Raw genomic sequence first — 27,459 nt, forward strand, 5'->3', positions numbered from 1 at the left:
TCAATTTTAATAATATACTTTATTTAAATTAACATCTCCAAAGTGTTAATCAGTTTGACATGTAATCAATATAAAAATGATTTAGATATTTGGCACTGGTTTTCTTTTTACTAAATCTTCAAAATCCAGTGTGGATTGTATTTTTACAGCATATTTCAAATCAGACTAGCCACATTTCAAGTGCTCAGTAGCTCCACGCGGCTCACGGCTGCTGCACTGGATGAGTTCTAGGTAATCACAGGTGTTACTCTTAAAACTTGCATAACCTTAGTCACGCTCTCACCCCTCATGCTCCAAACCAAGCCTCTCCCACTGGGGCTTCCCTTTTCTCTGGCAGATACTTGTCTTTTTCCTCTCTTCAGTCTTTCTCTCCAGCAGCTTCTGCCCTCAACGCTCAGACAGGCCCTGGTCTAGGCCTGGAAAGGTCTCCTGAGCCCGCCTTCCCCTCGAGTTACGGTCTCCAGGCATAATTTCCCTTCCCCGGAGCCTACTCCTTGACGCCCGTCTCCACCACTGCGCCGAAGCTGTTCTCAGGCTGCAGGTAGCGCAGCTGGGGCCTCGGGATGGCTGAGAGCCACAAGATCTCAGGGTGAGGTCTGGAGGGTCATCTAATCTCAGCGAGTCTGCTGGGGGCACACTTGGGCTGGGCTGTGGCGGATTCACGGAGGAAGCTGTAAGAAAGCAGACTTTTTTATGCCTCATCTTTAGGTTCTGATCTGCTAAGTCTGGAGTAGGGCCCCAGAATCTGTATTTTAACAAGTAGCTCAGGCAATTCCTTTCTGACTTTAATGTTTTCAGCAGGAAATCTGGCCATATGTAAGACAAACTCTGTTTGAACTTGTTATTCTGGAAAATTTCAAACACAGAAAGCAGAGAGTAATGCAGTGAGTCTCCAAGCATCCATCGCCAGTTTCGTCTTGCTTCATGTATTTGTCCCCGACTCTTCTCCCTTTTGGGGGAATATTTTAAAAGAAAACCCCAGCAATCATGTAATTTCAGCCTTAAAAGCTTCAGGATTGCTTTAACAGATACAACACACTCTTAGTCTCCAACAGCCCCCTTACCTGCACCGCCTTTTTCCTCCCGTCATTTATTTTTTAAAAAGGTTACAATTTGCCACCTTGTGGGATGGTTTAACTTGGTCCCTTCTCTCCCTGCTTTCTGGAAAGTGGTAGTTAGACCTAGGGATGGAATTTCATTCAGATTCAACTGTTTTTCTTTTCTATTGTTCCTTTTCACATTTACTAGCATTTTTTTTCCATCAGCAATTATGTTATCACTTTGACATATAGTTTGTATAGGAAAGGCAAGAAACACACTTTTTTTGTTTTTGTACTTACTGATTTTCAAAATAAGGTCCATGTCTTAGGAACCTCCTCCAATTTTTCCCCATAATAGACTCATGGATTTTTTAAAATGTAAGTGTTTCAATCAATTATAGTCACTATTCTTTTTGATGCGTATTTGATGAGTTGATTCCTGTGTGCTTTTGGCACAACCCTATCATTTTAAACAGTTTCTTTGTTTTCTTTCCCATTAAGAAATCCTGGGCCCATTTTGGGGGTGTCCTTCCTGCTTCTGACCTCAATCTGCCATTTTTCTAAGAAGTCTCAGTTTCTTTCAGTGGGAGATAGTTTTTAGAGACCACAATCTGGGTGCTAACCACTATTACTGCTTCTAGGCCTTTCCAGTGTAGAGATTAGAAAAACATACTTTTTAGAAGGAGAAAAATAGGTCATGAGTTCATACTGTTATTTCCAAATAAAATTTAAGATCACAGAGTTTTTACTTCTTGGGTTTTATACTTACTTTTCCTTTAGGACTAATGATTTTGGTTTCTAATCAACAAAATGACCTTTATCTTGCTCTATCTTACAGTATCAATATACTTTCAAAATAAGATTACTGCAATTACTACTGCCCCTAAAACTACTAAATGCAGCCTATTAGGGATGTACCATCAAAACACCTGAACATTTATTTTCTCTGTGTGGTTATGCCATGGGCTGGGTATATAAACTAAAATGACATCCGTGTGTTTTTTCAGTTTTAGAGATCTTCCCCCCTTTGTTAATAAACATCACACGGCTCCAAGGTCAATGGTATGCGACCAGGCACGTGCAGAGGCTGCATCTTCCAGTCCTGACCCCCACTCTTCTTTCCCCCGTAGGTAACTCATTTTATGGTGATTCTTTTCCTTTGACCCGTGTTAGATGTGTACATATTGCTTACATTTTCAAATATTTAAGGATTTTCCCAATATTCTATTGATTTCTAGTTTACTTCCATTATAGTCAGAGAATATGTCCTGTATGACTTTAATTCTGTAAGATCTGTTAGTTTGTTTAGGGTCCAGCAGTTAGTCGGTCTGGATGAGTGTTCCCGATGTACTTGAAAAGAATGCATCCAGGTGCCGTGGGGTGGGACGTCCCAGGAACGCTGGTTAGGACACACTGGTCGCTGGTTTTGTTTACTGTTCTCTGACCTTGCTGTTCTTTAGGTGTCTGCTTGCTCTGTTACTGACAGAGGAGTGTTGAGATCTCCAGCTGGAACTGAGATGACTTCAGTTCTGTCAGTTTTTGTTTCTCCTATTTTGAAGCTGTTTTAGGTGCACACACATTTAGGATGGCTGCCTTCTTGATGAACTGACCCTTTTTTTGTTGTCCCTTTTTATCCCTTATAAATACTTCTTGTTGTGAAATCTGTTTTCTCTGATACTTGTTCTGGAGTCAGCTTTATCTCGTATTAAGTAGACACTGTAGCTTTCTTTTGATTGGTGTGTATATATATATCTTTTTTCTAAATCATCTCCATTGTTTTAATCTATCTGCATGTTTATGTTTAAAGTCGGTTTCATATAAACAGCATAGTTTTTGGGCCTTTCTTTTTTTTAATCTATTCTGGTAATCCCTTTTAACCAGAGGCCTTTTATTTGGAGCGTTGAGACCGTTTATTTTCACCACCTATATAGTTTGGTTTAAATCTACCATCTGTTTTCTGTTTGACCATCTGTTCTTTGTTCCTCCGCCATCCCCTTCTCATGCCCATTTGTGGCTTTTTATGGTGTCATGTTAATCGCTTTTGGCTTATTAGCTATGTTCTCTGCTTTATTCTTTTAGTGGTGGACCTAGGATTTATCGACACAAGTTCACCACTTACAGTGTACCCTGAATAGAGCTGCCCCTTCGTACGTACTGTGAGATCCTTGTGAGAATACTTTGGTGTCCCCACTTCCATTACTTGTGTTACTGATGCCACACATTTTATTTCTGTGTAGGTCCCACAGTGCACTCTGGGTAGTTAGTATTTTTAGGGAGACTAAAGGAATGAAAAGTCTTACATTTACCCAGGTATTTACTGTTCCTGGTGCAGATTCAGATTTTCATCTGGTATTATTTCCCTTCTGCCTGAAAAACGTCCTTTGACATCTCCTGTATTGCAGCTCTGCTGGTGATTCGTTCCTTCAGTTTTTATTTGAAACAGTCTTTATTTCACCTTTTTAAAAAAGATATTTTTACTGGGCATAGAATTCCAAGCAGATGGGTTTTTAGTTCCAGCGCTTCGAAGACGTTCATCCTCTGAAGGTCTGCAGCATTTCTGGTGAGAATTTGGCTGCCATTCTTATATTTGTTCCTCTGTATATAATGTCTCTTTCTCTGGCCGCTTTTATAATTAAAAAAAAAAAATAGTCTTATTGTGTGTTTTTCTCCTGCTTAGGGTTTTTTGATTTCCTAGGACCTGTAAGGTTATAGTTTTAACCTAATTTGGAAAAATGTTGGCTGTTTGTCTCCTCTGGACTCCAGCTGACACATGACTTGAGACTACTTGATGCGGTGGCCACAGTCGCCTGGGCTTTTTAATCTCGTCTTTCTCTGCTTCGGTTTGCATGGTCTCTATTGCTGTCTTCAGACCCCTTTCCTACTCCAGTGTCTAACGTGCTTTTATTCTCAGCCTGTGTATTTTTCTCTTCAGAAATTGTTCATTTCTAGAAGCTCGGTTTGCAACTTTCTTATACCTCCCCTTTGTCTTATTTTCATTTTCCTTTACATTTGTGAGCATATTTATAATTGCTGTTTTTAAAAGGCAGCCATCTGATAATTGCATGGTCTCATTTCTGAGTCTAGTTTTTGTTCCTGCTTCTTTGCATAGCTGGTAATTTTGGATTGGGTGATGGACGTGAATTCTATCCTGTCAAATGCAGAATTTTGGTGTTACTCCTTTAAAATGTGCTGGGCTTTGATCTGGCACAAAGTGAGATTATTTGTGGATTGGCTTGATCATTTCAAGGCTTGCTTTTAAGGTCCAGAGCAGACTTTACTCCAGACCTAATGTAAGATGTACCATTTAGCCACGATCTCCCTTAGGCCTCAGCGCACTGCTCTGTGTGCTATGAGGCTGTTATACTCTGGGTCGTGGGAGCATGAGCTGCTGCTGCTCTGTGAGTTCCAGGGACTGTCTGATCGACTGCTTTCTGGACGTGAGACTTTCACCCTCCATGGATGCAGGTTAGTACTTGGTCAAAGCTCTAGGAGACCCACGTGCAGATCCCAGGAGCTGGCTGGCTGAGCAGCTCCCTCTTCCCTAGCTTAGCCCTTCTGAACTCGTATCTCTTTAACTCAGTGAGGCCACTAGACTCTGGACGGTGTCTCCCTGCCCCTTCCTGGAAACTGCCTCTAGACAGAGAGCTGGGGCAGTTGTGGCGCCCCCCCCTTGTTTACCTTCATTGACACGCTGCCGTACGTCTGAAGCAGTGGTTTCGTGTATTTTGTGTGACTTTCTGTTTATGGTGTGGGGGGAGTTTAGAGCTGTTTGTTAGTCCTTCATGTGTGGGAGTGGAAATCTCCCCCTTGGTCTTTTTTGAATTGACTTTTATTTTTTTGAGTAACAGTAGATTTATAATGAGAAATGTACAGGGGGCAGTTTGTGGGGGTGTTTAAAATAATAGTAGACACACACTCCACAGACAAGAGTGCGGGCCATCTCGGAAGGCAAGAGAGAGAACACGACCTGAATTCACTTTTGAATGAGAGCATGTGAGTCTTCAAGTTTTGACAGTTCTCACACTGGCTTGCTGAGTTTTTATTCAGAATTGATGCATATTTGATGGTAATTCTTGGGGTAACTGACCCCAAGGCCCATAAAAACTTTTCCTCCCTGTGCTGATCTCAGTAGGTATCATGGCTGTGACCAGTCTGGCCCTACACCTTGACATTCAAGGTTAGGAGCCACCCTCATGTTGTCTGGGGCCTTCTTTTACTATGCTCATTGCTTTGTTTTTGTGAAAGGATGGAAAGCCCATGTGGCTGTTACTGCCATCGTGCCCTAACCAGAACTCTGTCTGTCTTTTAAATTACCCTTACATTCATCTCATTTGGGCTTGGCAACTGCCCAGGGAAGACTGTACAACATGGTAGTTCCACTTGATTGGCCTATTTTGTTGTAACAAGTCTGGGGTATCTCCCAGACCCCAGGAATGGCTAGCATGTTAGCATCCTAAGCATAAACTGTCGATAGAGATAATTTTCTTTACTTCCAGATGGTTTTGACTCATCCTGGTGGGGTAACCTACAAACAGAGCCTATGGCCAGGAGCCCAGTGTCCTGCCACTAACCCACTGTGTGACATGGGACCAGTCCCTTCTCATCACTCATTTGTTAATGGTAGCAGGGACTGTAGGGAAAACCAGGCCTGCCCTCAGGCACACAGAGCTTGTTGTGGAAGGCAGGAAGGTTGAGCTAACTAGAATTCAGTGTAGTTTGTGTCCACTGTGAAGTGTGTGCAAAGGTGCTTTCTTAGGCCTTTCTTTTTGCATCTGAAAAATGGAAGGAAAGCAGCAGCAGTTTTCATATTGTTCTTTGAAGGCTTGGACTTTGCAGAATGACCTGGGAGGCTGAGTGGGCCAAGCCCTGGCCTCTCCGTCCTCATTTCAACCAAAGTAGTTCCACTTTTTTCCATTTTTTATGTTATGATCTAAGATTTATTTCAAAACAGGGGTTTTGCTGCTGAAAAATGAAGGCCAAGAGTCCACTCGTACCTGTGCACACAGCCTCGTGCAGTGAGGCCTGACTTCTCATCTGAGTGAGCCCTAGCCCTTGGTGACAGCTGCCGAGCCCCACACTCCCGCCCAGAGCCCACCTGGGAGAGCACGGAGTTCCGAGCCGAGACAGAGCAGGCGGCTGGCGCTGGCTGCGGCCCGCGGCGGCGGACAGCCTGCGCACGTGTTGACAGTCCTCTCACCTGTACGTCGGGGCAGGCGCCTGTAGAGGTTTGCGGTGCCGCTGCACGTGTGAAGGGCATGCACGTGGGTCTCGGTGAATGGCAGCGGCTGTAGTGACTGCTGCTTCAGGCCTGGGGCCCAGGGCCTCTGCTGAGAGGGGCCCTTGTCCGGAGTCGGTGAGGACCAGAGCGGCGCTCTCCACCACAGGCCCCTCCTTCCACTGACGGGGCAAGAAACCAGGTGAGCTGCGCCCACCTTCTTGGGCCGAGGCGATGTGTAGGGCGCACTGCTGGTCTCAGTGGAGGACGTGCGCTCACGGTGAGCAGTGGGACTGCGGCTACCGTTCCGTGTCTGACGGCCGAGGGTGGTGCCTTCAGCATAAACCTAGTCACAAGGACTCTTCGTGGTGACAGACAGCTCTAGGGGTGGGGCTCAGCCAGGCCCACAAGGACCTGGGTCTTGGTGAATGCTGTTCTAGGACACTGACCAACAAGAGTTAAAATGAGCTTTGGAGGGAGGGGTTAGGATAATACAGGAAGAATTATAAGCAATATGAGTTTATTTATACTCTGGAAACAATACCCCTGCCCCACCATAAACCATAATGCCTGAACCTAAAAGGTACATAAAAAATGACCAAAATATTTTAAAATAATAGATTTGAAGGTCATTTGTAGTTTTTCCCCCTCAGAACATGACGGCGTTCAGCTGGACAGTAAATTACAAACCACATCGTCACGTTAAGGCAGATGACCAATCCGGCTGGTTTGTCCCGGCTCCCAGGGAAGTGATCTGAGGAGAGGGGTCGCCTTCTTCCCGGCTATTTGGTCGTTGGCCCAGGAAGGGGCAGCCCCAGAGGCGGCAGCTGGAGAGCCAGGCCCGCCTGTCTCGTCACTGCTCGTTCTGCTGACCCTCTGTGACTGCGGTGGACACGGACCCCTGGCCCTTGTTGACATCACTGATGCACACCCACTGCCCGTCGACCGACTCCTTCCACAGGGTCACCTGCAAGCCAGCACACACAGCCTGTTACAGGGATGTGCCCGCCCTCCACGTGCCTCTCCCTGGGTTTGTGCAGGAGGGCCAAGGTCTCCAGCAAGAGCCACAGCTCCCAGCCTTGGAGGTAAACAGAGCCCTTAACTTGGTCCCCTCACTGATATTCCATCAAATCCACACGGAGAGAGGAGGAGGAGGGAGAGTGATGTCAGGAAGATGGTGACACAGGTTGTTCCTGGTTTCACTTTCCCTCAAAAGAAGAAGTGAACTTGGCACGCACGAGACACCACAGAGCAAATCCTACACCACGGCAGCGAGGCCGAAGCGTCCCCGCCCTGGAGACAGACCACCAGCAGCGGAAGCGCAGCCCCAGGCAGGAGGGCCGCCTCCCATGAGGGCGGGCTCCTCCAGGGGTAAGGAGTCCAGAGGTGGCCCCAGGCCCAGCTTGGCAAGAGGGTGGGGCCTCCCCCAACCAGGCCTCAGGAGCCTGAGCTCCCCACTGCAGAGCCCACCCTGCAGCCTCCGTCCCTGCAGCCCTGAGTCAGGGATGCGATCCGACCCGGGAACTGGTGCATGTCTGCCTCATTTGGGTCCCCAAACAAGGTCGGCCGTGACCCAGCACAACTGCTGAGTCACAGCTCCACCTGCCGTGGACCACTCCTCCCCCAAACCCTGGTCTGGGATGGGGGCGCAGGGAAAAACTGGGGAGTTGCCTGAAGTGTGGGCCCTCCCAGACCTCCTGGAGCGGCGCTGCTGGACCCCAGCCCCACCTGACAGGCCGCTGAGAACGCCTGGAAGCTGTGTGAGCCAGCAGCTCCCTGGCAGGTGGGCAGAGCTGATGTCCCCAGAGCGAAGCCAGGGACTCTGTCCCAACAAGGCATGTGGGGCACAGGTGCGCCTGAGTCAACGCCCAGACAATGCCGTAGCAGCCACCGAGCTGCTTCTCCCAGGAAGGGGAACTGCTTCACAGCAGCACGTACTACTGAAGCCAGCCTTCCGACGCCCAACCAGGGAAGCTGCGGAGCCAGCAGCAGCCCCGCTCATGGCAGTGCTGGACCAGAGAGCACAGCCTGTCTGCTCTGTCTGCAGAGCAAAACCCATGGCGTCACCTGACCTGGAATCCAGGACACACTGGTGCCTGTTCAGCTCCCCAGTCAGCAAGCCTGCGTGCCCTGTGTCCCATCCTGCCGCATTGCCAGGGCCGGGAGCTGGCTCACGGCCCCAGTCCCAACGTGGGCCCCAGGCCCAACATGAGCCCCAGTCCCAACTGTCTAGTAAGTGGGACCTGGGAATCCAGGCCACTGTGAAGCCCATGCTCCAGCCTCACTTGTGCAGGGAACCAAGCCAGCCGCCCTATCCAGCTGGTGGCACACTGAGTTATGGCCTCACTCCAAAATAGACGTCAGTATGGAACTAGAAATCAGTTAACGAGGAAAACCAGGAACTTCATGAATACATGGAAATTAAACAGCATTCTCCTGAACAACTGGTGGATCAAAGGAGAAATTAAAGGAAAATAAAGTATCTCGAGACAAATGAAAATGGAAACACAACATACCAAAACTCATGGGCAGCAGCAAAAGTTTGAAGAGGGAAGTTCACAGCAATCAACGCCTACATTGAAAAGGAAGATCCCTTTGCTGTGCAAAAGCTTAAGTTTAATTAGGTCCCATTTGTTTATTTTTGCTTTATTTCTATTGCCTGGGTAGACTGCCCTTAGAGAGCATTGCTAAGATTTATGTCAGAATGTTTTGCTCATGTTTTCTCCTAGAAGATTTATCATGTCTTATATTTAAGTCTTTAAGCCATTTTGAGTTTATTTTTGTGTATGGAGTGAGGGAGTGTTCTAACTTCGCTGATTTACATGCTGCTGTCTAGTTTTCCCCACACCACTTGCTGAAGAGACTGTCTTTTCTCCATTGTATAATCTCGACTCCTTTGTCGAAGATTAATTGACCACAGGTCTGTGGATTTATTTCTGGGCTCTCTATTCTGTTCCATTGATCCATGTCTGTTTTTATACCAATACCATGCTGTTTTGATGACTGTAGCTCTGTAGTATATTGTCTGAAGTCTGAGAGGGTTATTCCTCCAGCTTCATTCTTTTTCTTCAGTAATGATTTGGCAATTCTGGGTCTTTTGTGATTCCCTATAAATTTCAGGATTATTTGTTCTAGATCTATGGAAAATGTCCTAGATAATTTGATAGAGAGCACATTAAATCTGTAGATTGCTTTGGGTAGTATGACCATTTTAGCAATATTAAACTTATAAGCTTTGGCACAGCAAAGGAAACCATAAGCAAAACAAAAACACAACCCACAGAATGGGAGAAAATATTTGCAAAAGATGAGACTGACAAGGGCTTAATTTCCAGAATATATAAACAGCTTATGCAACTTAATAACAAAGAAAACAACCCAATCCAAAAATGGGCCGAAGACCTAAACAAGCAATTCTCCAATGAAGACATACAAATGGCCAATAGGCACATGAAAAAAAAATGCTCAATATCACTGATTATCAGAGAAATGCAAATCAAAACTACAACGAGGTATCACCTCACACCAGTCAGAATGGCCATCATTCAAAAGTCCATGAACAATAAATGCCGGAGAGGCTGTGGAGAAAAGGGAACCCCTCCTACACTGCTGGTAGAAATGCAGTCAGGGGCAGCCATTATGAAAAACAGTATGGAGATTCCTCAAAAGACTGAAAATAGACTTACCATATGATCCAGCAATCCTACTCCTGGGCATATATCCAAAGGGAACTTTAATTCAAAAAGACACATGCACCCCCATGTTCATAGCAGCAATCTATACAATAGCCACAACATGGAAACAACCTAAATGTCCACCGACAGATGACTAGATAAAGAAGTTGTGGTATATTTATACAATAGAACACTACTCAGCCATAAAAAATAACATGCCATTTGCAGCAACATGGATGGACCCGGAGATGGTCATTCTAAGTGAAGTAAGTCAGAAACAGAAAGAAAAATACCATATAGTATCACTTATAGGTGGAATATACATATATAAAAAAAGACAAAGGAACTTATTTACAAAACAGAAACACTCACAGACAGAAAACAAACTTATGGTTATGGGGGCGAGGTATGGGAAGGGATAAACTGGGAGTTTGAGATTTGCAGATGCTAACTACTATATATAAAATGGATAAACAAGTTTATACTGTATAGCACAGGGAACTATATTTAATATTTTGCAGTAACTTATGGTGAAAAAGAATATAAAAACGAATATATGTATGTTCCTATATGACTGAAGTATTGTGCTGTACAGCAGAAATTGACACATTTTAAACTGACTATACTTCAATAAAAATATATATACACACACCAAAAAAAGGACATTCCCAAATAAACAACCTAACTTTAGCCTTAAGGAACTAGAAAAGAACAAACTGAGCTCAAAGTTAGCAGAAGGAAGAAAATAAAGTTTAGAGCAGAAATAAATGGAGAACAGGAAAACAAAAGAATTAGCCAAACTAAAAATTCTCCAAAAAGGAAAACAAAATTAACCAACTTTTACAGACTAATCAGGCAAAAAAAAAAAAAAAAAAAAAAAAAAAAAAAAAAAGAGGACCCTAATCAACAAAATTATAAATGAAAAAAGATACATTTCAACTGCTATCAAAGAATTATAAGATACTACTATGAATAATCCATGCCTAGAAATGGACAACCTAGAAAAAAAATGGAAAATTCCCAACATACAAGCTACCAAGAGTGAATCAGAAAATCTGAGTAGATCAATTACTAGTAAATAGATTGAATCAGTAATCAAAAATCTCCCAACCAAGAAAAAGCCCAGGACCAGAAAAGGGTTCACTGGTTAATTTTACCAAACTTTTAAAGAAAATTTAATGCCAATAAATTCTCAAATTCTTTAAAAAAAACTTAAGAGGAGGAAACACTTAAACTCATTTTATGAGGCCAGCATCACCCTGATACCAAAGCCAGAAAATGATGGTACCAGAAAACTACAGACCAACATCCCTGATAAATATAGATGCTGAAATTATCCATCAAATGTTAGCAAACTAAGTTCAGCAGCACATTAAAAGGATCATTCACCATGATCAAGTGGGATTTATTCCAGGGATGCAAAGATGGTTCAACATATGCAAATTAATGTGACATATTTAATAGAATGACAGAAAGAAAAATCCCATGATCATCATCAGGCACAGAAAAAAATGTGACAAAATGCAATATCTGTTCATGATAAACACTCAACAAATTAGGTACAGGAGGAATGCACACTACACAACAAACGCCACAGATGGAAAGCCCTCCCAGCGTCATACTCAATGGTGAAAGGTTGAAAACTTTTCCTCTAAAGTCAGGAAATAATACAAGGGTGCCCACTCTCACCTCCTACTGGACACAGTACTGGAAGTCCTTGTCAGAGCAGTCAGGCAAGAAAGAAAGAAAAGGCATCCGAATTAGGAAGAAGTAAAACTGACACTGCTTGTAGACGGTATGACTATATACAGAAAATCCTCAAGATGCCACTGAAAACCTTCAGATCAAAGTATTTAGTAACACTGCAGGATACAAAATTTACATACCAAAAACAGCATTTCTGTACACTAACAACAAATTATCTGAAAAACAAAACAATCCCATTTACAACAGCATCAAAAACAACAGATACTTCGGAATATACTTAATGAAGGAGGTGAAAGTGCTCTAGTCTCAATACAAAACATTCATGAAAAAAGGGAAGATGAAACAAATAAATGGAAAGGTTTCCCATGTTTATGGCCCAGAAGAACACTGGTAAAGTGTGCATACCATCAAAAGCTATTTATCTGTAGGTTCACTGCAATCCCTATCAAGATTCCAAAGGCATTTTTTTTAAACAGTAGTATAAAAACAATCCTAAAACTCATATGGAGCCACCGAAGACCCCAAATAGCCAGCGCAACCCAAGAAAGAAAAAGTGGGAGGCATCACACTTCCTAATTTCAAGCCAAACTGTAAATCTATAGTAATCAAAATAGTATGGTACTGGCATAAAAACCAATACATCAATAAAGCAGAACTAAAAGCTCAGAAATAAACCCATGTGTATACAATCAACTAATATCTGACCACTGGAGGAAAGACAGTCCCTTCAATATACAGCACTGGGAAAACTGGATACTCACATGTAAAAGAATGAAACTAGACCCCTATATTACACCACTCACAAAAATTAGCTAGAAATGGGTTAAAGACTTAATCATAAGACCTTACACCATAAAAATCCTAAGAAAATATAGGGAAGCAGCTCCTTGACTTGGGTCTTGGCAATGATACTTTGGATATGACACCTAATGCATAAGCAAAAAATCAAAAAACAAGCTGGAGTACATCAAACTAAAAAGTTTCTGCATAGCAAAAGAAATGACCAACAAAGTGAAAAGTCAACCTATAGAATCGGAAAAAACATTTGCAAGCCACATGTCTGACAGGGGTTAATATCCACATTATACAGAGAACTTAACACAACTCAACAGCAAAAGAACCAAACAATCCAATTAAAAAAGACCTGAGAAGACACTTCTCCAAAGACGATACATGAAAGGCCAAGAGATACATGTAAACATGCAACAGCACTAGTCATTAGGGGAACAAAATCAAAACCACAAGGAGGTATCACCACATGCTTCTTAGAATGGCTGTTATAAACCAAACAGGAGGTAACAAATGCCGGCGAGAATGCGGAGAAAAGGGAAGCCTTGGGCACTGCTGGTGGGACTGTAAACTGGCAGTCACTACAGAAAACAGTATGGAGGGATCATTAAAAAATTAAAAACAGAAGTACCATGTGATCCAGCAATTCCACTTCTGAGTAAATATCCAAAGAAAATGAAAACACTAACTTGAAAAGGTATCTGCACCCCCATGTTCGTAACAGCACTTACAGCAGCCAAGACATGGAAACAACCTAAGTGTCCATCCACAGATGACTGGACAAAGAAGTTATGGTGTACGTATATATACAACAGGCTATTATTCTGTCACAAAAACCAAGGAAATCCTGCCATTCGTGACAACACAGATGGATATAATATGCGAAGTGAAGTAAGTCAGACAGAAAAAAAATGTATGATCTCCTTGTAGGTGCAATCTAAAAACAAAAACCCAAGCTCATGGGAAAAGGGATGAGATTTGTGGTTCCCAGAGGCAGGATGTAGGGGGAGGGGAAATAGGAGGAAGATGGTCCAAACACATGAACTTCCAGCTGCATGATAACTAAGTACTAGGGACGTCATGTCTAGCATGACTATACATGTAACACTGCTCTGGGACATATGAAAACTGTCGCAAGTAGATCCTAAGAGTTAACATCACAAGGAAAATAAAAGTTTTTTCTTTTTTGGCATTCTCCTATTGTTATCTATGAGAGGATGGATGCTGACTGAATTTATAGTGGTAATCATTTCACAGTATACGCAAGTCAAACCATTACGCTGTACACTTGAAACTTACACAGGTGTGTCAATTGCATCTCAATAAAACTGGAAAAAACCAGTTTTAAAAAAAGCATATAAAGAAAAATGCCATATGACATTATTTATATGAGGAATCGAAAAAATTGTAAATAAGGACACAAATGAACTATTATTTTGATTTCCTGAATATGTGTAAGCACATTTGCCTCTCCTTTATGATTGGATTACTGCATTCTGTTGATTCTTATTTTGTAGTTGGCTTTATTTCTTTGATAATTATGTAAGTTTAAAAGCTAAAGATCTAATCTTTTATTAAAAACAATAATTAGTACATATATGTAAACTAAAAAAAGTACAGTGTACTATATATGTGTATTTACATGCAATATAATGTGTAAATGCAGTCGAACTGTAATAAAAAAAACACCCTCCCCCCCAAAACATATAAACAATAGCAGCCAACAGGCAATGCTGTGAGTAGTGATGTAACATGAAATAACAAAAGTAATAATGTAAACATGATGCTGTTGAACCAAGATGACACAGCTTCAGAGAGAGGATGTGGGGTAGAGAGTAGTGGTTCTCAAAGTGTGGCCCCCAAACCAGAGTGCCTGGGAACTTGCTAAAAATGCAAATTGTTGGGTCCCAGCCCAGATTCACTGATTCGGAAGCTCTAGGGGTAGTTTGTTTTAACTAGTTTACCAATGCTAACGTTTGAGAACTGTGGCAGATGAAGACAACAAATTAACAAGTATGTTATTTCTACACTGAAGTAAACAGCAGAAGAAACAGCTAAGAGTTGAAAAGGTTTGTCCCTGGAGAGGGAAAATTAGATTGCATTATAAAAAAATCAACCTAATAAAAACTACCTAAGCTATGTACATGTGTTAATTTGATTAAAAAGTTATTTTAAGAACTTCTGCCTTAGGGATAGACTTCATTCACTAAACATGCACTGTACAGAATGCTCTGGAGTGAAAACACACGAGGTCCTTCAGCAAAAGGAATGCTACGGAGACAGCAAGAGAGCGGAGCTTCGTAGGAAACAGGCTTACAAGGAAGAGTAGGAAGCATAAAGACAGCAGACCCCGAAACATGGAATGTACAACCAGGTGCCTGCCTGCTGCCTTGTAAACACCACTGAAGCCAGTTGGGGCACGCTGGCCTGTCCTGGGTGCCGCCAAACCTGGGTTCTAGTCCTGACATTGGCACGCACTAGAAATAGGGTTGGATTAGCTGTCCTTTGAGATTTATTCCAGCTCAAATTCTATGGCTTTCAGATAGGATCTGCTAGATCTTTCTGGGACCACTGAACACGAAAGGGATATATTCTGGGTAAAAGCTGTCTGCAGAGGGTCTTGGACATTCACATGCACAGCAGCATTATTCACAACAATCAAAAGGTAGATGCACCCCAGTGTCCATCAACAGAGAATGGATATATAAAATGTGGCACAATGGAGTGTTAGCCTTAAAAAGGAAGAAACTGTGACAAATGCCACAACACAGATGAAGACACTACGCTAAGTGAAATAAGCCACAGAAAGACAAATACTGTATAATCCTACTCACACAAGGGACCTAGAATAGTCCATTCACAGAGAGGGAAAGCAAAATGGGAGGTGGCTGGGGGCCGGGGGAGGGGCGGTTTACTGAGTGCAGAATTTCAGTCTGGGATGGAGAGTTCTGGATTGATGACAGTGATGGCTGCACAACAGTGTGAATACAGTTAAGACCACTAACCTGTACACTTAAAAGTGGATAAGATGGTAACCTTGGTTGTATGTATTTTACCACAATTAAGAAAAGCTGCCTGTAGACAAGAAGGAGAAATAAGCCATTGCTATCTGCCCAGCTGACTTCCCCTCTAAGGCAGAAGGTCCCCAGCTTTATAAGGCAGGTCTCAAATGCAGCGTCATGATTTTTCGAGTACGTTGTTCTGCTGTGATCCTGCCCAGGGCTAGTCTTTGTTCTACCAGGTTTTCCAGTGGACACTTGGGTTCCACGTCCCTTCCTTTGTGTGGCTCACAGCACAGCAGGACGAGATACACAGTGGGTGTACAGTAAGTACTCATGAATTGCACTGATTTTTAAAAATATGCTTCTTAGGTGTTTTGGACAACTCCCTACCCCTAATCTTTTAGCTTTTGTTTATGAATTCTTTTCCTCAGCTGCTTGCTTTTAGGCCAGAGCTAGCTAAACGTTACCTTGGATATGAGCTTGTCAAATGGTCAGGATGATGGGCAGAGGCTTTCGATTTACCTTGGGCCTGATTGTTGGCTCTGCCACCAAACAGCTTTGTGACCTGTATGCAAGTCAAATTGCCTCTGTGAGCCTCTCTCCCATCTGTACCAGAGGGACACCACCCCTCAGGGCTGGCGATGTTAAGAGTTAAAGATGAAAATATGAGACATACTCAAAACACTCTTCATTCAGGTTCCTCCCAAGCTGCCATCAGATGGCAGGTTCAACAGCGCTCTCTGGTGGGCAAAGTGAAGACCAAACAGGGCCCTGTGTGACAGGTCATGAAAATACGGTGTAGGTACCTTGTTGTCTCCGCCTGAGACGGCCAGGATGTTGGCTGTGATGGACCAGCTCACGTGCCATACAACATCATTGAACTTGTGCAGCAGTTTGGGGGACCATGTATTGCCCGAGGCATCGTCACAGGTCCAAATGAACACTCGACCATCCTGGGAAAAGACAAGCTAGAGTCAGGAGATGGGGGGAGCAATCCTGCACCTATGACAGCCTCCCCATCTGAAGCCATACTGGACCCGCGCCAGAACAGGGTGGGAGATTCAGGGCAAAGCACAGCCAAGGGCCTCCAGGGTGTCTGTAGCTTTGACAACCAACTTGTAGCCTGGCACCTGTGCTTTTATCCGTCTGCCCCAGGAACACACTTCAAATTGCTCAGGTGTCTCTCAGGTTCCTGTCCTCATACTGGTTTCAGATATGGCCTGTGCACTGCTAATTGCTAATTCTCAAATTTTCTCTGGGGCTTTCATCACATCTGCCAAGTTGCTTCCTGGTTTTGGCTCCCTCTGGCTCCTTCTGAACTTTCTCAACTGAATGGGTATAGCTGTCTAAAAACCAGGCTCAAAAAATAAATAAAAACCATGCTCAGAGAAAGAGAAGGGACAAAGCAAAACAAAACAACAAAAAAACTCTCTCAAATTCAGGACTAAGCAGAACAGGCTCAAATCTCAAATGACGTAGAAGGCCTGGCTTAACTCTCACCCTGCGTGGTAGCAGCATGTAATAAAGGCTTGTCACATGCAGTCTGGGAAGAGTGAGTAGGGAGATGAGCCCAGGGTCTTAGGATCTGCCACTGCTCCTGGTCCTTGCTTGGGAACACTCTCAAAATGACACTGGGCCCCTCCATTCCCTACCCATGAAAGGATCAGGACGGGGTCCTGCTCTTGGCTTAGAAGAAAGCCACTGTGGCTTCTGACCAAGACTCCACCGCATGATGACCAGGCTCCAGGCGCTCTCCTACTGGCCCTGGTCTAAAGGGGCCATCTCCTGCCCTCACCCCTCAGGGACTTCCCCTAGGAGACTGTAGGGCTGATGGGGCTTCCTGAGGTTAACTGACACGGACGCTTGCACGGGCTTGAGCTGACCTGGGAGCAGCTGGCGATGGTGCTGGTAGGCAGGCCGATGGAGGGGGCCCAGGCCACGTCTCGAACCCAGTCACTGTGTGCTTCCAACTTCTGCTCTTCCTTCCACTGGCCGTCCTCCTCCTCCCTAACAGGGGAGATGGGAGGGAGAACCCAGCAGGCAGCAGCCCACTCCCACACCTCCACTCCTCCCCACCCCGGGGTTCCACGGGGCAGAGAAGCTATTCCATTTGTTGAGCCTACAGAGTTTTAATCAGTTCACCAGCTATAAAGAAGCCCTCCAGGAAATGCTCTGTTCCTCCACAGCCAGCAAGTAGGCTCCAGTAGCTGGGAATCAGGTGGAGTAAAAGTGCCTGAGAGAAGGGCAAGATTTTTTTAAGGATGTCCTCTGACAGACTGACTCTACGGGCAGACGGGAAAGAAGGTGACTGTGTTTCTGGTGAACTGAGGCTGAGTCCTGGTAGGTACGGTGGAAGGTAAGAAGCGTCCCCTTGAGGAGACGCTCGCCAACCCCACTCACTTCCACAGTTTGATGAGGTTGTCACAGCCGCCTGAGGCAAACTTCTTGATGTAGTTGGGCTTCTGCCCGGATGGCTGGTCTATGAGGCTTCCAGGAACGACGGCAGGGGCCCAGCTAACAGCATTGCAGCCAATCTGTAAGGAGGGAGACTTGCGGTGACTCTGTCTTTTTGCCTGGCAAAAGGACCCTGCCTCTGCAGACCCAAGGCTGGTGTTCATTTCCTCTCCAGTTCTCAGGACTGGATTATTACAGATGTTCTGATAAATTAAGGATTAGCCACCCATAACTCTCTTCAAGGATTCTTAACAGTGCTTGTATTTTTTCAGAAACACGCATTTAAAGCAGGAATTAAGAAGGAGTCTCAGGAATTTATGAAACAGAACAATTTCCAAACATATGAAGACAAGGCAGATTCAGAAAACCACACAAATATGAAGACAAGGCAGATTCAGAAAACCACACAAAATAAATAAATATATGGCTTAATGAATTATTCTAAAGCATTCTTGTAATCACTACCAGGTCAAGAAATGAAACTACCATTTACCCAAGAAGCCCTGTCATCTGTGTCCTACCTGAATCACAGCCCCTCTTTCCCCCTGTAACTACCCATTATTCTGATTTCTAATCTCTTTTAGCTTTGTCACCCAAATGTGTATCCCTAGCCACTAGTTTAGTCTAGCCATTTAAATATTTTTAAAAAGTGCAATATTCTCTTTTTTATTGAACTACAGTTGATTTACAATATTTCATTAGTCTCAAGTGTACAGCAAAGTGATTCAGTTATATATCTATATGTTCTTTTTCAGATTCTTTCCATTATAGATTATTACAAGATACTGAATAGAGTTCCCTGCTATACAGTAAATCCTTGTTTATGTATTTTATATATAGTAGTGTGTACCTGTTAATCCCATACTCACTCCCTCCCCTCCCTTTCCCCTTGGTAGCTATAAGTTTGCTTTCTATGTCTGTAAATCTGTTTCTGTTTTGTATATAGGTAAATTTGTATTTTTTAGATTCCACATGTAAGTGACATCAATATAATATTTGTCTTTCTGACTTATTTCACTTAGTAGTGAGTCTAGGCCTATCCATATTGCTGCAAATGGCAGTATTTTTCTTTTTCATGGCTAAGTAATATTCCATTGTATATGTATATACATATATACACACACATGATGGACACTTAGGTTGCTTTCAGGTCTTGGCTACTATAAATAGTGCTGCTATGAACACTAGGGTACATTTATCTTTTCAGATTAGTTTTTGTCTTTTTCTGATATGCCCAGGAGTGGGATTGCTGGATCATATGGTAGCTCTATTTTTAGTTTTTTAAGGAACCTCCATACTGTTTTCCATAGTGGCTGCACCATTCTACATTCCCACCAACAGTTCAGGACAGTTCCCTTTTCCCCACACCCTCTCTAGTATTTATTTGTACACTTTTTGATGACAGCTATTGTGAGCAGTGTTAACATTTTTTGGATGCCTCTTGCATCTTCTAACTTACAGATTTCTCCTGTGATCTTTTTTTAGCTTCTCATTTTCCTGTTGAAGGTCATCTCAGGCTGGCTTTTGTTTTTGCATACTCAGTTCAACATGTTCCTCTAAATTCCTGAAAACTGTCAGCTGGGTCCAAAACTGGCTCAGATCCAGGGGTGTTCCTTTTGCCAAGACTACAGTGGTCTTGTATTCCTTCACCAGGAGGCACAGGATGTCAGACTGTCTTTCTATGTTATTAACGCCTGTCCTTAATTTATGCATCTCTTAATTCATGGGGCATTACAAAATGGTGATACTGTCATTCTATTTATTTCTTTGTCACTTATTCCATGGAATATTCTAGGTAGGGGCAATTCCACTCATTAGCATTTGGTTTCCCAGGGGTACAGATCTGATAGAAAAGGCAGGGTAAATGCTTGACTCTTTCTGAACTAGTTCTCTGTCATTCTCCAAAGATGACTGATTCTCTTTTAAATATCAGGATAAATTCATGGATTTAAGCTATGTTTTGGGTTCAGTTCATTGCAATTATTCTAATGTTTTACACTCAAGCTGCCCATCTTCGGCAGCACGAGCCTGTTCAAGCTGGCTCCTTTGACGAGTACGTCCAAGTATGTCACTGGTCGTTTCTTCTCTATCTGGATCTGGAATGACAAGATGTTCCAGGCTCATCTTGTACCTTTCTTGCCTGAGATCAGGAATCAGCCATTTCCTCAAGACCTCTGGTTTCTTTTAATGAGAAACTGTATTTCACATGTCTTTCTGGTGCTAGGGATGCTCACTGCTACATAAATATTTAATCTCATTTCACACATAGAACAGCCTCAGAATAACGTCAATATGATTACTAAAAACATTAAAAAAAAAGTGTTTTCAATGCTCCCCCCACTCTCCCCCACAGTGTTTGTTTGTTTTGGGGGGTGTTTTTGTGTGAATGGTACCAACACTAAAAAGTCTAGTTCTCCAGCTGCTTGTGCTGCACACCATTTTTAACAGTTGTACTTTAGCCAAGCACATGGCCAGGACCTCATTCAATCTTAGTTCTTTATAATTAACTATATATTTATATGGATGTCTTTCTACTCATTTTTGTTGTCTAAAGCATATTCTCTAGTAGATACCTCGGGAAAGGCTTATGGAAACAACAGTCCTTGAGTTCTTGCATACTGGTAACAGTTTGCATTCTTTATACTCCAGATGTTAAACACAGCTTTGAGATCGAATTGACTTAACAGCACGTAAAGTGCACAATTTGATGAACTTTGACATAGGTATACCCTGTACAACCATCACTGCAGTCAAGATACAAACATATCTCAAAGTGCTGAAAGAAAAAAAAAACAAAAAACAAACACCTAAAGTCAGAAGAAGGAAAGAAATAATAATGATCAAGGGGGAAATAAATACAATAAAGATTTAAAAAACAATAGGAAAAAAATCAATCAAGTGCTGGTTTTTTGAAAGAGTAAACAAAATTGACAAACCTGGTTCACCAAGAAGAAAAGAGAGAGGACACAAATAAACAAATTAAGAAATGAAAATGGAGAAATTACAACCAATACCACAGAAATACAAAAAATCTTAAGAGAATACTATGAACAACTATATGGCAATAAACTGGACAACTTAGAAGAAATGGACAAGCTTCTAGAAACATACAGTCCACCAAAACTGAATCAAGAAGAAACAGATCATTTGAACAGATCAATCACTAGAAATGAAATAGAATCAGCAATAAAAAACCTCCCTGCAAACAAACATCCAGGGCCACATGGCTTCACTGGGGAATTCTATCAAACATATAAATAAGAGCTCATACTGACCCTTCTCAAACTCTTCCAAAAGACTGAAGAGGAGGGAGTACTCCCAAACTCATTCTATGAAGCCACCATGACTGATACCAAAGCCAGACAAAGACACTACCAAAAAAGAAAGCTACAGGCCTATATCATTGATGAACATAGATGCAAAAATCCTCAACAAAATATTAGCAAACAGAATCCAACAACACGTAAAAAAGATCACACACCATGATCATGTTGGGTTCATCCCAGGGACACAAGGATGGTTCAGCATATGCAAATCAATCAACGTGACACACTACATCAACAAGAGAAAGGACAAAAATCACATAATCATCCCAATAGATGTAGAAAAACCATCTGATAAAATTCAACACCCATTTATGATAAAAACTCTAACCAAAGTAGGTACACAGGGAACATATTTCAACATAATAAAAGCTATTTATGACAAACCTACAGCCAGCCTAATACTCAATGGTGAAAAATTGAAAGCCTTCTCACTAAAATCTGGAACAAGGATGTCCACTTCTATTCAACATAGTATTGGAAGTCCTAGCCATAGCAATTAGACAAGAAAAAGAAATAAAAAGGACCCAAATTGAAAGAAAAGAGGTAAAATTCTCACTATATGTGGATGACATACTATATATAGAAAACCCTAAAGGCTCCACACAAAAACTACTAGAGCTGATGAAAGAATTCGGCAAGGTAGCAGGATACAGGATTAACATACAGAAATCAGTTGCATTTCTTTACACTAACAATGAAATCAGAAAAGAAGTGTAAAGAAACAATCCCTTTTACAATTGCATCCAAAAAAATAGAATACTTAGGAATAAAGCTGACCAAGGAGATGAAAGACTTTTATGTGGAGAAGTACAAAACACTGATTAAGGAAATTAAAGATGGCTTAAAGAAATGGAAAGATATCACATGCTCTTAGATTGGAAGAATCAATACTGTTAAAATGGCCATAATTCCCAAGGCAATCTACAGATTTAATGCAATCCCTATCAAATTATCCATAACATTTTTCAAAGAACCAGGACAAATAACTACTAAAATTTATATGGAATCACAAAAGACCCAGAACTGCCAAAGCAATACCAATGAAAAAGAATGAAACTGAAGGAATAACTCTCCCAGACTTCAGACAATAATACAGAGCTACGGTAATCAAAACAGCATGGTATTGGCATAAAAACAGACATATGGATCAATGGAATAGAATAGAGAACCAAGAAATAAATCCACAGACCTATAGTCAGTTAATCTTTGACAAAGGAGGTGAGACTATACAATGGAGAAAAGACAGTCTTTTCAGCAAGTAGTGTTGGGAGAACTGGACAGCCACAAGTAAATCAATGAAGCTAGCACACTCCCTCACACCATAGACAAAAATAAACTCAAAATGGCTTAAAGATTTAAACATAAGACAAGACACGATAAATCTCCTAGAAGAAAACATGAGCAAAAGATTCTGTGACATAAATCTTAGCAATGTTCTCCAAGGGTAGTCTACTCAGGCAATAGAAATAAAAGCAAAAATAAACAAATGGGACCTAACTAAACTCATAAGCTTTTGCACAGCAAAGGAAACCATAAGCAAAATAAAATGACAACCTACGGAATGGGAGAAAATACTTGAAAATAATGGGACTGACAAAGGCTTAATTTCCAGAATATATAAACAGCTCATACAACTTAATAACAAAAAAACATATAACCCAATCCAAAAATGGGCAGAAGACCTAAACAAGCAATTCTCCAGTGAAGACATACAAATGGACAATAGGCACCTGAAAAAATGCTCAGTATCGCTAATTATCAGAGAAATGCGAATCAAAACCAGTCAGAATGGCCATCATGCAAAACTATTTACAATAACCAAGACATGGAAGCAACCTAAATGTCCATCAACAGATGATTGGACAAAGAAGTTGTGGTATATTTATACAACGGAATACTACTCAGCCATAAAAAGAATAAAATAATGCCATTTGCAGCAACATGGATGGACCTAGAGATTGTCATTCTAAGTGAAGTAAGCCAAAAAGACAAAGAGAAATGTCATGATATCACTCATACGTGGAATCTAACAAAAAAAAAAAAAGAAAAAGGATACTATGAACTCATCTACAAAACAGACCACAGGCATAGTAAACAATCTTATGGTTACTGGGGAAAGGGGGTGGAAAGGGATAAATTTGGGAGTTTGAGATTTACAAATGTTAGTCACTATATATAAAAATAGATTAAAAAATTTCTTCTGTATAGCACAGGGAACTATATTCCATATCTTATAATAACCTTTAATGAAAAAAATGAAAATGAATATATGTATGTAAATGCATGACTGAACATTGTGCTGTACACCAGAAATTGACACATTATCAATTACACATTATCAAGTACACAATATGACTGTACTTCAATTAAAAACCAACCAACCTCTTAGAAGAAAACATAGGCAAAATATTCTGTGACATAAATCTTAGCAATGTTCTCTTAGAGCAGTCTACCCAGGCAATAGAAATAAAAGCAAAAATAAACAAATGGTACATAATTAAACTTTTAAGCTTTGGCACAGCAAAGGAAACCATAAGCAAAATAAAACAACAACCTATGGAATGGGAGAAAATATTTGCAAAAGATGAGACTGACAGGGGCTTAATTTCCAGAATATTTAAACAACTCATGCAACTTAACAACAACAAAAAAACCCAAATCCAATCCAAAAATGGGCAGAAGACCTAAACAAGCAATTCTCCAATGAAGACATACAAATGTCCAATTGGCACATGAAAAAATGCTCCGTATCACTAATTATCAGAGAAATGCAAATCAAAACTACAATGAGGTATCACCTCAAATCAGTCAAAATCGCCATCATTCAAAAGTCCATGAACAATAAATGCTGGAGAGGCTGTGGAGAAAAGGGAACCCTCCTACACTATTGATGGGAACGTAGTTTGGTGCAGCCATTATGGAAAACAGTATGGAGATTTCCTCAAAAGACTAAAAACAGATTTATCATATGACCCAACAATCCCACTCCTGGGCATATCTCCGGAGGGAACCTTAATTCAAAGACACCTGCAACCCCATGGTCACAGCAGCACTACGTACAATAGCCACAACACGGCAAGAGCGTCACAGGGTCCCAAGTAACCAGACCCTAAGACAGGCTCCTGGGGCCTTGAAGGCTGGGCAGGCTGTGGGTCCCCCGAAGTTGAGAACTGCTGAAGGCCAGGGTCATACGGGGGGCTCCTAATTTCTATCAGGGTAGCCTTCAGAAGTGTTGGGGCCATCAGAGCTGGACTGCTGTGTAGACAGAAGGCACATGGATTCCAGGGTCCTAACCCCAGCACAGTGCCTTCTCTAAATCACTTACTTTTTCTGAGCCTCACCTGCCTAATCATAAAATGAGAACAGGACTGCTGACCCTGCAAATCTGTACATCTGTCAGTTCCTTCTTTCATTCACAAACGCTTGTGAGGATTACGTGACACACAACAGAGAGGCTCAGAAATGTGAGTTTCCCCCCCACTGTCCACAGTGCTTTCTTTTTTCTTTTTTTTTCTTTTCTTCTCTTTTCTTTTCTTTTCTTTTTTCTTTCCTTCCTTCCTTCCTTCCTTCCTCTTTCTTCCGTTCTTTCTTTTTAATGAAGGTACTGGGGATTGAACCCAGGACCTCATGCATGCTACCACTGAACAATCCTCCCACATCCACAAAGTGCTTTCTTGACTGTTTCAACCTTAATGTCCAATGACAAGAAGTACAGAGAATTAAATTCCTATGATACTGTTATAATACCACTCAGTTCCAGGGGATCCCAATGACCACTGCAGGTCATGTCAACTTGAGGTGCCCATAGCAAGAGTGATAAGTAGGCAGGCTGCTGCCACCACCCTGCCAGTGCGCTGGCCCTCCCTGACATGGAGGGACCAGTGCCAACCTACCCTGGGCCGAATGAGGCTGGTGCAGCCCGGCCTCCTTGGATGCAGCCTCTGTCTGGCTTCAGAGCAAAGAGGCTCAAAGCTGCTCTCCCAAGCATGTCAGACCAGTAGCCCCCTCTAATGGCTCACCACACAGCAGCGACACGGCTCCTGCCACTCTCTAAGGAGTCCAGAGGGGACATCTGGCAAGGCCACAGAGCTCCCCTCTGCACAAGGGTGGGGCCTGGACTTACAGTGTGAGCATTGTTGATCTTCTTCACTTCCCACTGGCCCAGCCCGGTGTAGGTGAGCAGGGAGATGGCGCCATCCGAGCTCCCACAGGCCAGGATCAGGCCGTAGTCATGGGGGGCCCAGCACACAGAGTTTACTGCAGGGGGAGAGAGGCACAGCGAGCTGACTTTCATTTCCCAGACTTACTGTTTCACGAAATTTCTTAGAAAAAAAAAATTTCAGGGATCCCTTGGGGAAGTTGTAATTTTGTTAATTAAGCAGATTTTAAAAACCCAACACCTACTAATATCATCAGTTCATTCACTAAAGCCTATCTTATAATCTGAGAATAAAGATCAGTACTTAAAATGAATAAACCTTAAAAAAAAAAACCCTCACTGTGTTGCCTTTGCTTTTCTCATTTTGCTTTGGATTGGCTGTAGGTCTCAGGGCATCACCTCCACTGTGGACAGACCAGCAGAAAAGCAACCAAAGCCCAAAGGACAGGTGAGGAGCACCCCCGGGGACGGCCAGGCGCTAGCCAGGACAGAGGCCTCCCCAGCGTGCCACGCTCAGTGTACCTGAGGAGTCGTGTCCCGTGTGCTCGTGCGTCTTCTCCCAGGTGCCATTTTCCTCTTTCCAGATAATGACCTTCCGGTCGTAGGAGCAGGACGCCAGGATGTTGCCGTACATGGGGTGGGCCCAGGCCACCTGCCACACAGGACCCTCATGACTGCAAGGCGAGAGGGTCAGAAGTGAATGGCTTCTCAAGACAGAACTGTCTAAGAATTTCAGAAAGGGAGCTGTAGAATGTCACTCCAAAAGGGGCCTTCACTGGGCAGTGAGGACCCTGAGGCTGAAAGCGAGTCAGCCCCTCTGTCCCGACTGGGTGGAACCCTTCCCTGCTCCAGACTTCAGCCAGCACCACTTACATCTGCTGTCATCAGCAGTCCCTGATCGGTCCAGGGTTTACACCTGCAAGGGCTCACGCTGTGTCTGCAGAGTGAATCACTATTCATCTTCCCAGGTGGTCAGCCTCTTGTGGAGGCAGGAACCGTTTCATTTTGATACTTTCCACCACTCTCTTAACTTCTTCAAAAGGCATGTCACGCCTCTCTCTTCTCTTCCCGGCTTTATACATTCACCTGGTGAGTACTGTGTGAGCAGTACCCTGTGCCGGGCTCTGTACTGGGGCTGTCCTGCAGCTGCCGGGTGCGGCAGGGGGCACCAGCACACAAGAGGTGGCACAGAGGTGACCATCCCCTAGCTGCCTGACTTTAGGCCAGGGTCACAGCCTCTCTTTGGCTTTGTCTCTTACTTCTTTTTACACAGGTCATGAGGGAAATGTCTGTGATAACTCACACAAAGAGCTCAGAGCAGTGCTTGGTACAAGAAAAGGGAAAAACTCAATGCTCAATGCCTGTGGGCTCTGAGTGCTGCTCCTGGCTCACTCCCTCACCCCGGGGCTGCAGACAGCCTCCAGCTGGGACAACAGCCCGTCTCCATCTCTACAAAGGAGCTGCTAATGAAACTCGGTAGACTCAAATGTCCTACAACTAGTATAGTTTTAACCGAGGGAAAAAAGAATGAGTGTGTGAATTTTTCACCCCCTAGTATTTTATGTCCTTTAGGCAGAAGAAAAACACAGAGCAAAAGGACCGAGTGACAGAGACAGGACGGCCTCCGCCAGTGCTGGCAGCTGGTCCTTACCCTGTGGCATTTGACTCCCAGTCACTCGACTCCTGACACTCAGGGGGAGGGGAATTTCTAGGCCTGTCTTCCCAAATGGCTACTGACTTGGCTGTGTCTTCTTTAATTCAGCTGACAAACGTGTACCAAGTGCGAACTTGTCAGGGACTCACAATCTCTCCTGTGCAGTCTGGTGACGGTTATGGTCCCTTCTCAGAATAATGGGTAAAATCCATAGAGCTAGGATTACAAAGGAAACTCAACTCCATTGAAAGACAGTTATCAAAACATTAAAGATAATTTATGATATAGTGATACATCTGCTTCTTTTTTAACATATAAGTAACAAACTCCAGCGGTAAGTCTAATAACCATTCTAATTTCAAAGCAGTGATGAGCATAAATGCTGTTCTGAGAAAGCGACAACTGTCATGTGACATAAAAAGAGCTGTGACTTCTACTG

At 42.9% G+C, this 27,459-nt stretch overlaps 3 protein-coding genes across 3 annotated transcripts in view; 1 reads left to right on the top strand and 2 right to left on the bottom strand.

Moving 5' to 3' along the window:
* On the bottom strand, positions 1-6,820 carry LOC116657321. Its single transcript, XM_032459443.1, has 3 exons — positions 6,800-6,820; positions 6,136-6,601; positions 1-671 (listed from the first exon to the last, which is right to left on the bottom strand). The coding sequence occupies exons 1-3, from the start codon at positions 6,818-6,820 to the stop codon at positions 388-390; spliced, it is 771 nt and encodes a 256-aa protein (XP_032315334.1). The 3' UTR covers positions 1-387.
* Positions 1-6,905, top strand: part of TATDN2 (TatD DNase domain containing 2) — a 37,657-nt gene extending 30,752 nt beyond the window's left edge. The window contains exon 8 of the mRNA XM_032458954.1: positions 5,992-6,905. The gene's annotated coding sequence lies outside the window, so the exon portion shown is untranslated. The remainder of the gene's footprint in view (positions 1-5,991) is intronic.
* Positions 6,759-27,459, bottom strand: part of SEC13 (SEC13 homolog, nuclear pore and COPII coat complex component) — a 26,752-nt gene continuing 6,051 nt past the window's right edge. The window contains exons 4-9 of the mRNA XM_032458955.1: positions 25,889-26,040; positions 25,331-25,464; positions 17,828-17,961; positions 17,311-17,434; positions 16,234-16,380; positions 6,759-7,222 (exon numbers count right to left, since the gene is read on the bottom strand). Coding sequence (XP_032314846.1) covers positions 7,109-7,222; positions 16,234-16,380; positions 17,311-17,434; positions 17,828-17,961; positions 25,331-25,464; positions 25,889-26,040 — 805 coding nt within the window. The 3' untranslated portion in view covers positions 6,759-7,108. The remainder of the gene's footprint in view (positions 7,223-16,233; positions 16,381-17,310; positions 17,435-17,827; positions 17,962-25,330; positions 25,465-25,888; positions 26,041-27,459) is intronic.

This window comes from Camelus ferus, chromosome 17, assembly GCF_009834535.1.
Source record: "Camelus ferus isolate YT-003-E chromosome 17, BCGSAC_Cfer_1.0, whole genome shotgun sequence".
NCBI lineage: Eukaryota > Metazoa > Chordata > Mammalia > Artiodactyla > Camelidae > Camelus > Camelus ferus.

What these genes read in the sequence shown, in the direction of transcription:
- LOC116657321 (XM_032459443.1), bottom strand. Translation starts at nt 6,820, where the DNA reads ATGGTTTATGGTGGGGCAGGG. An exon ending in TGGTTTATGGTGGGGCAGGG is followed by an intron (nt 6,602 to 6,799) that starts GTATTGTTTCCA and finishes CCTTGTGACTAG; the next exon opens with GTTTATGCTGAAGGCACCAC. An exon ending in GGAACTCCGTGCTCTCCCAG is followed by an intron (nt 672 to 6,135) that starts GTGGGCTCTGGG and finishes GCTTTCTTACAG; the next exon opens with CTTCCTCCGTGAATCCGCCA.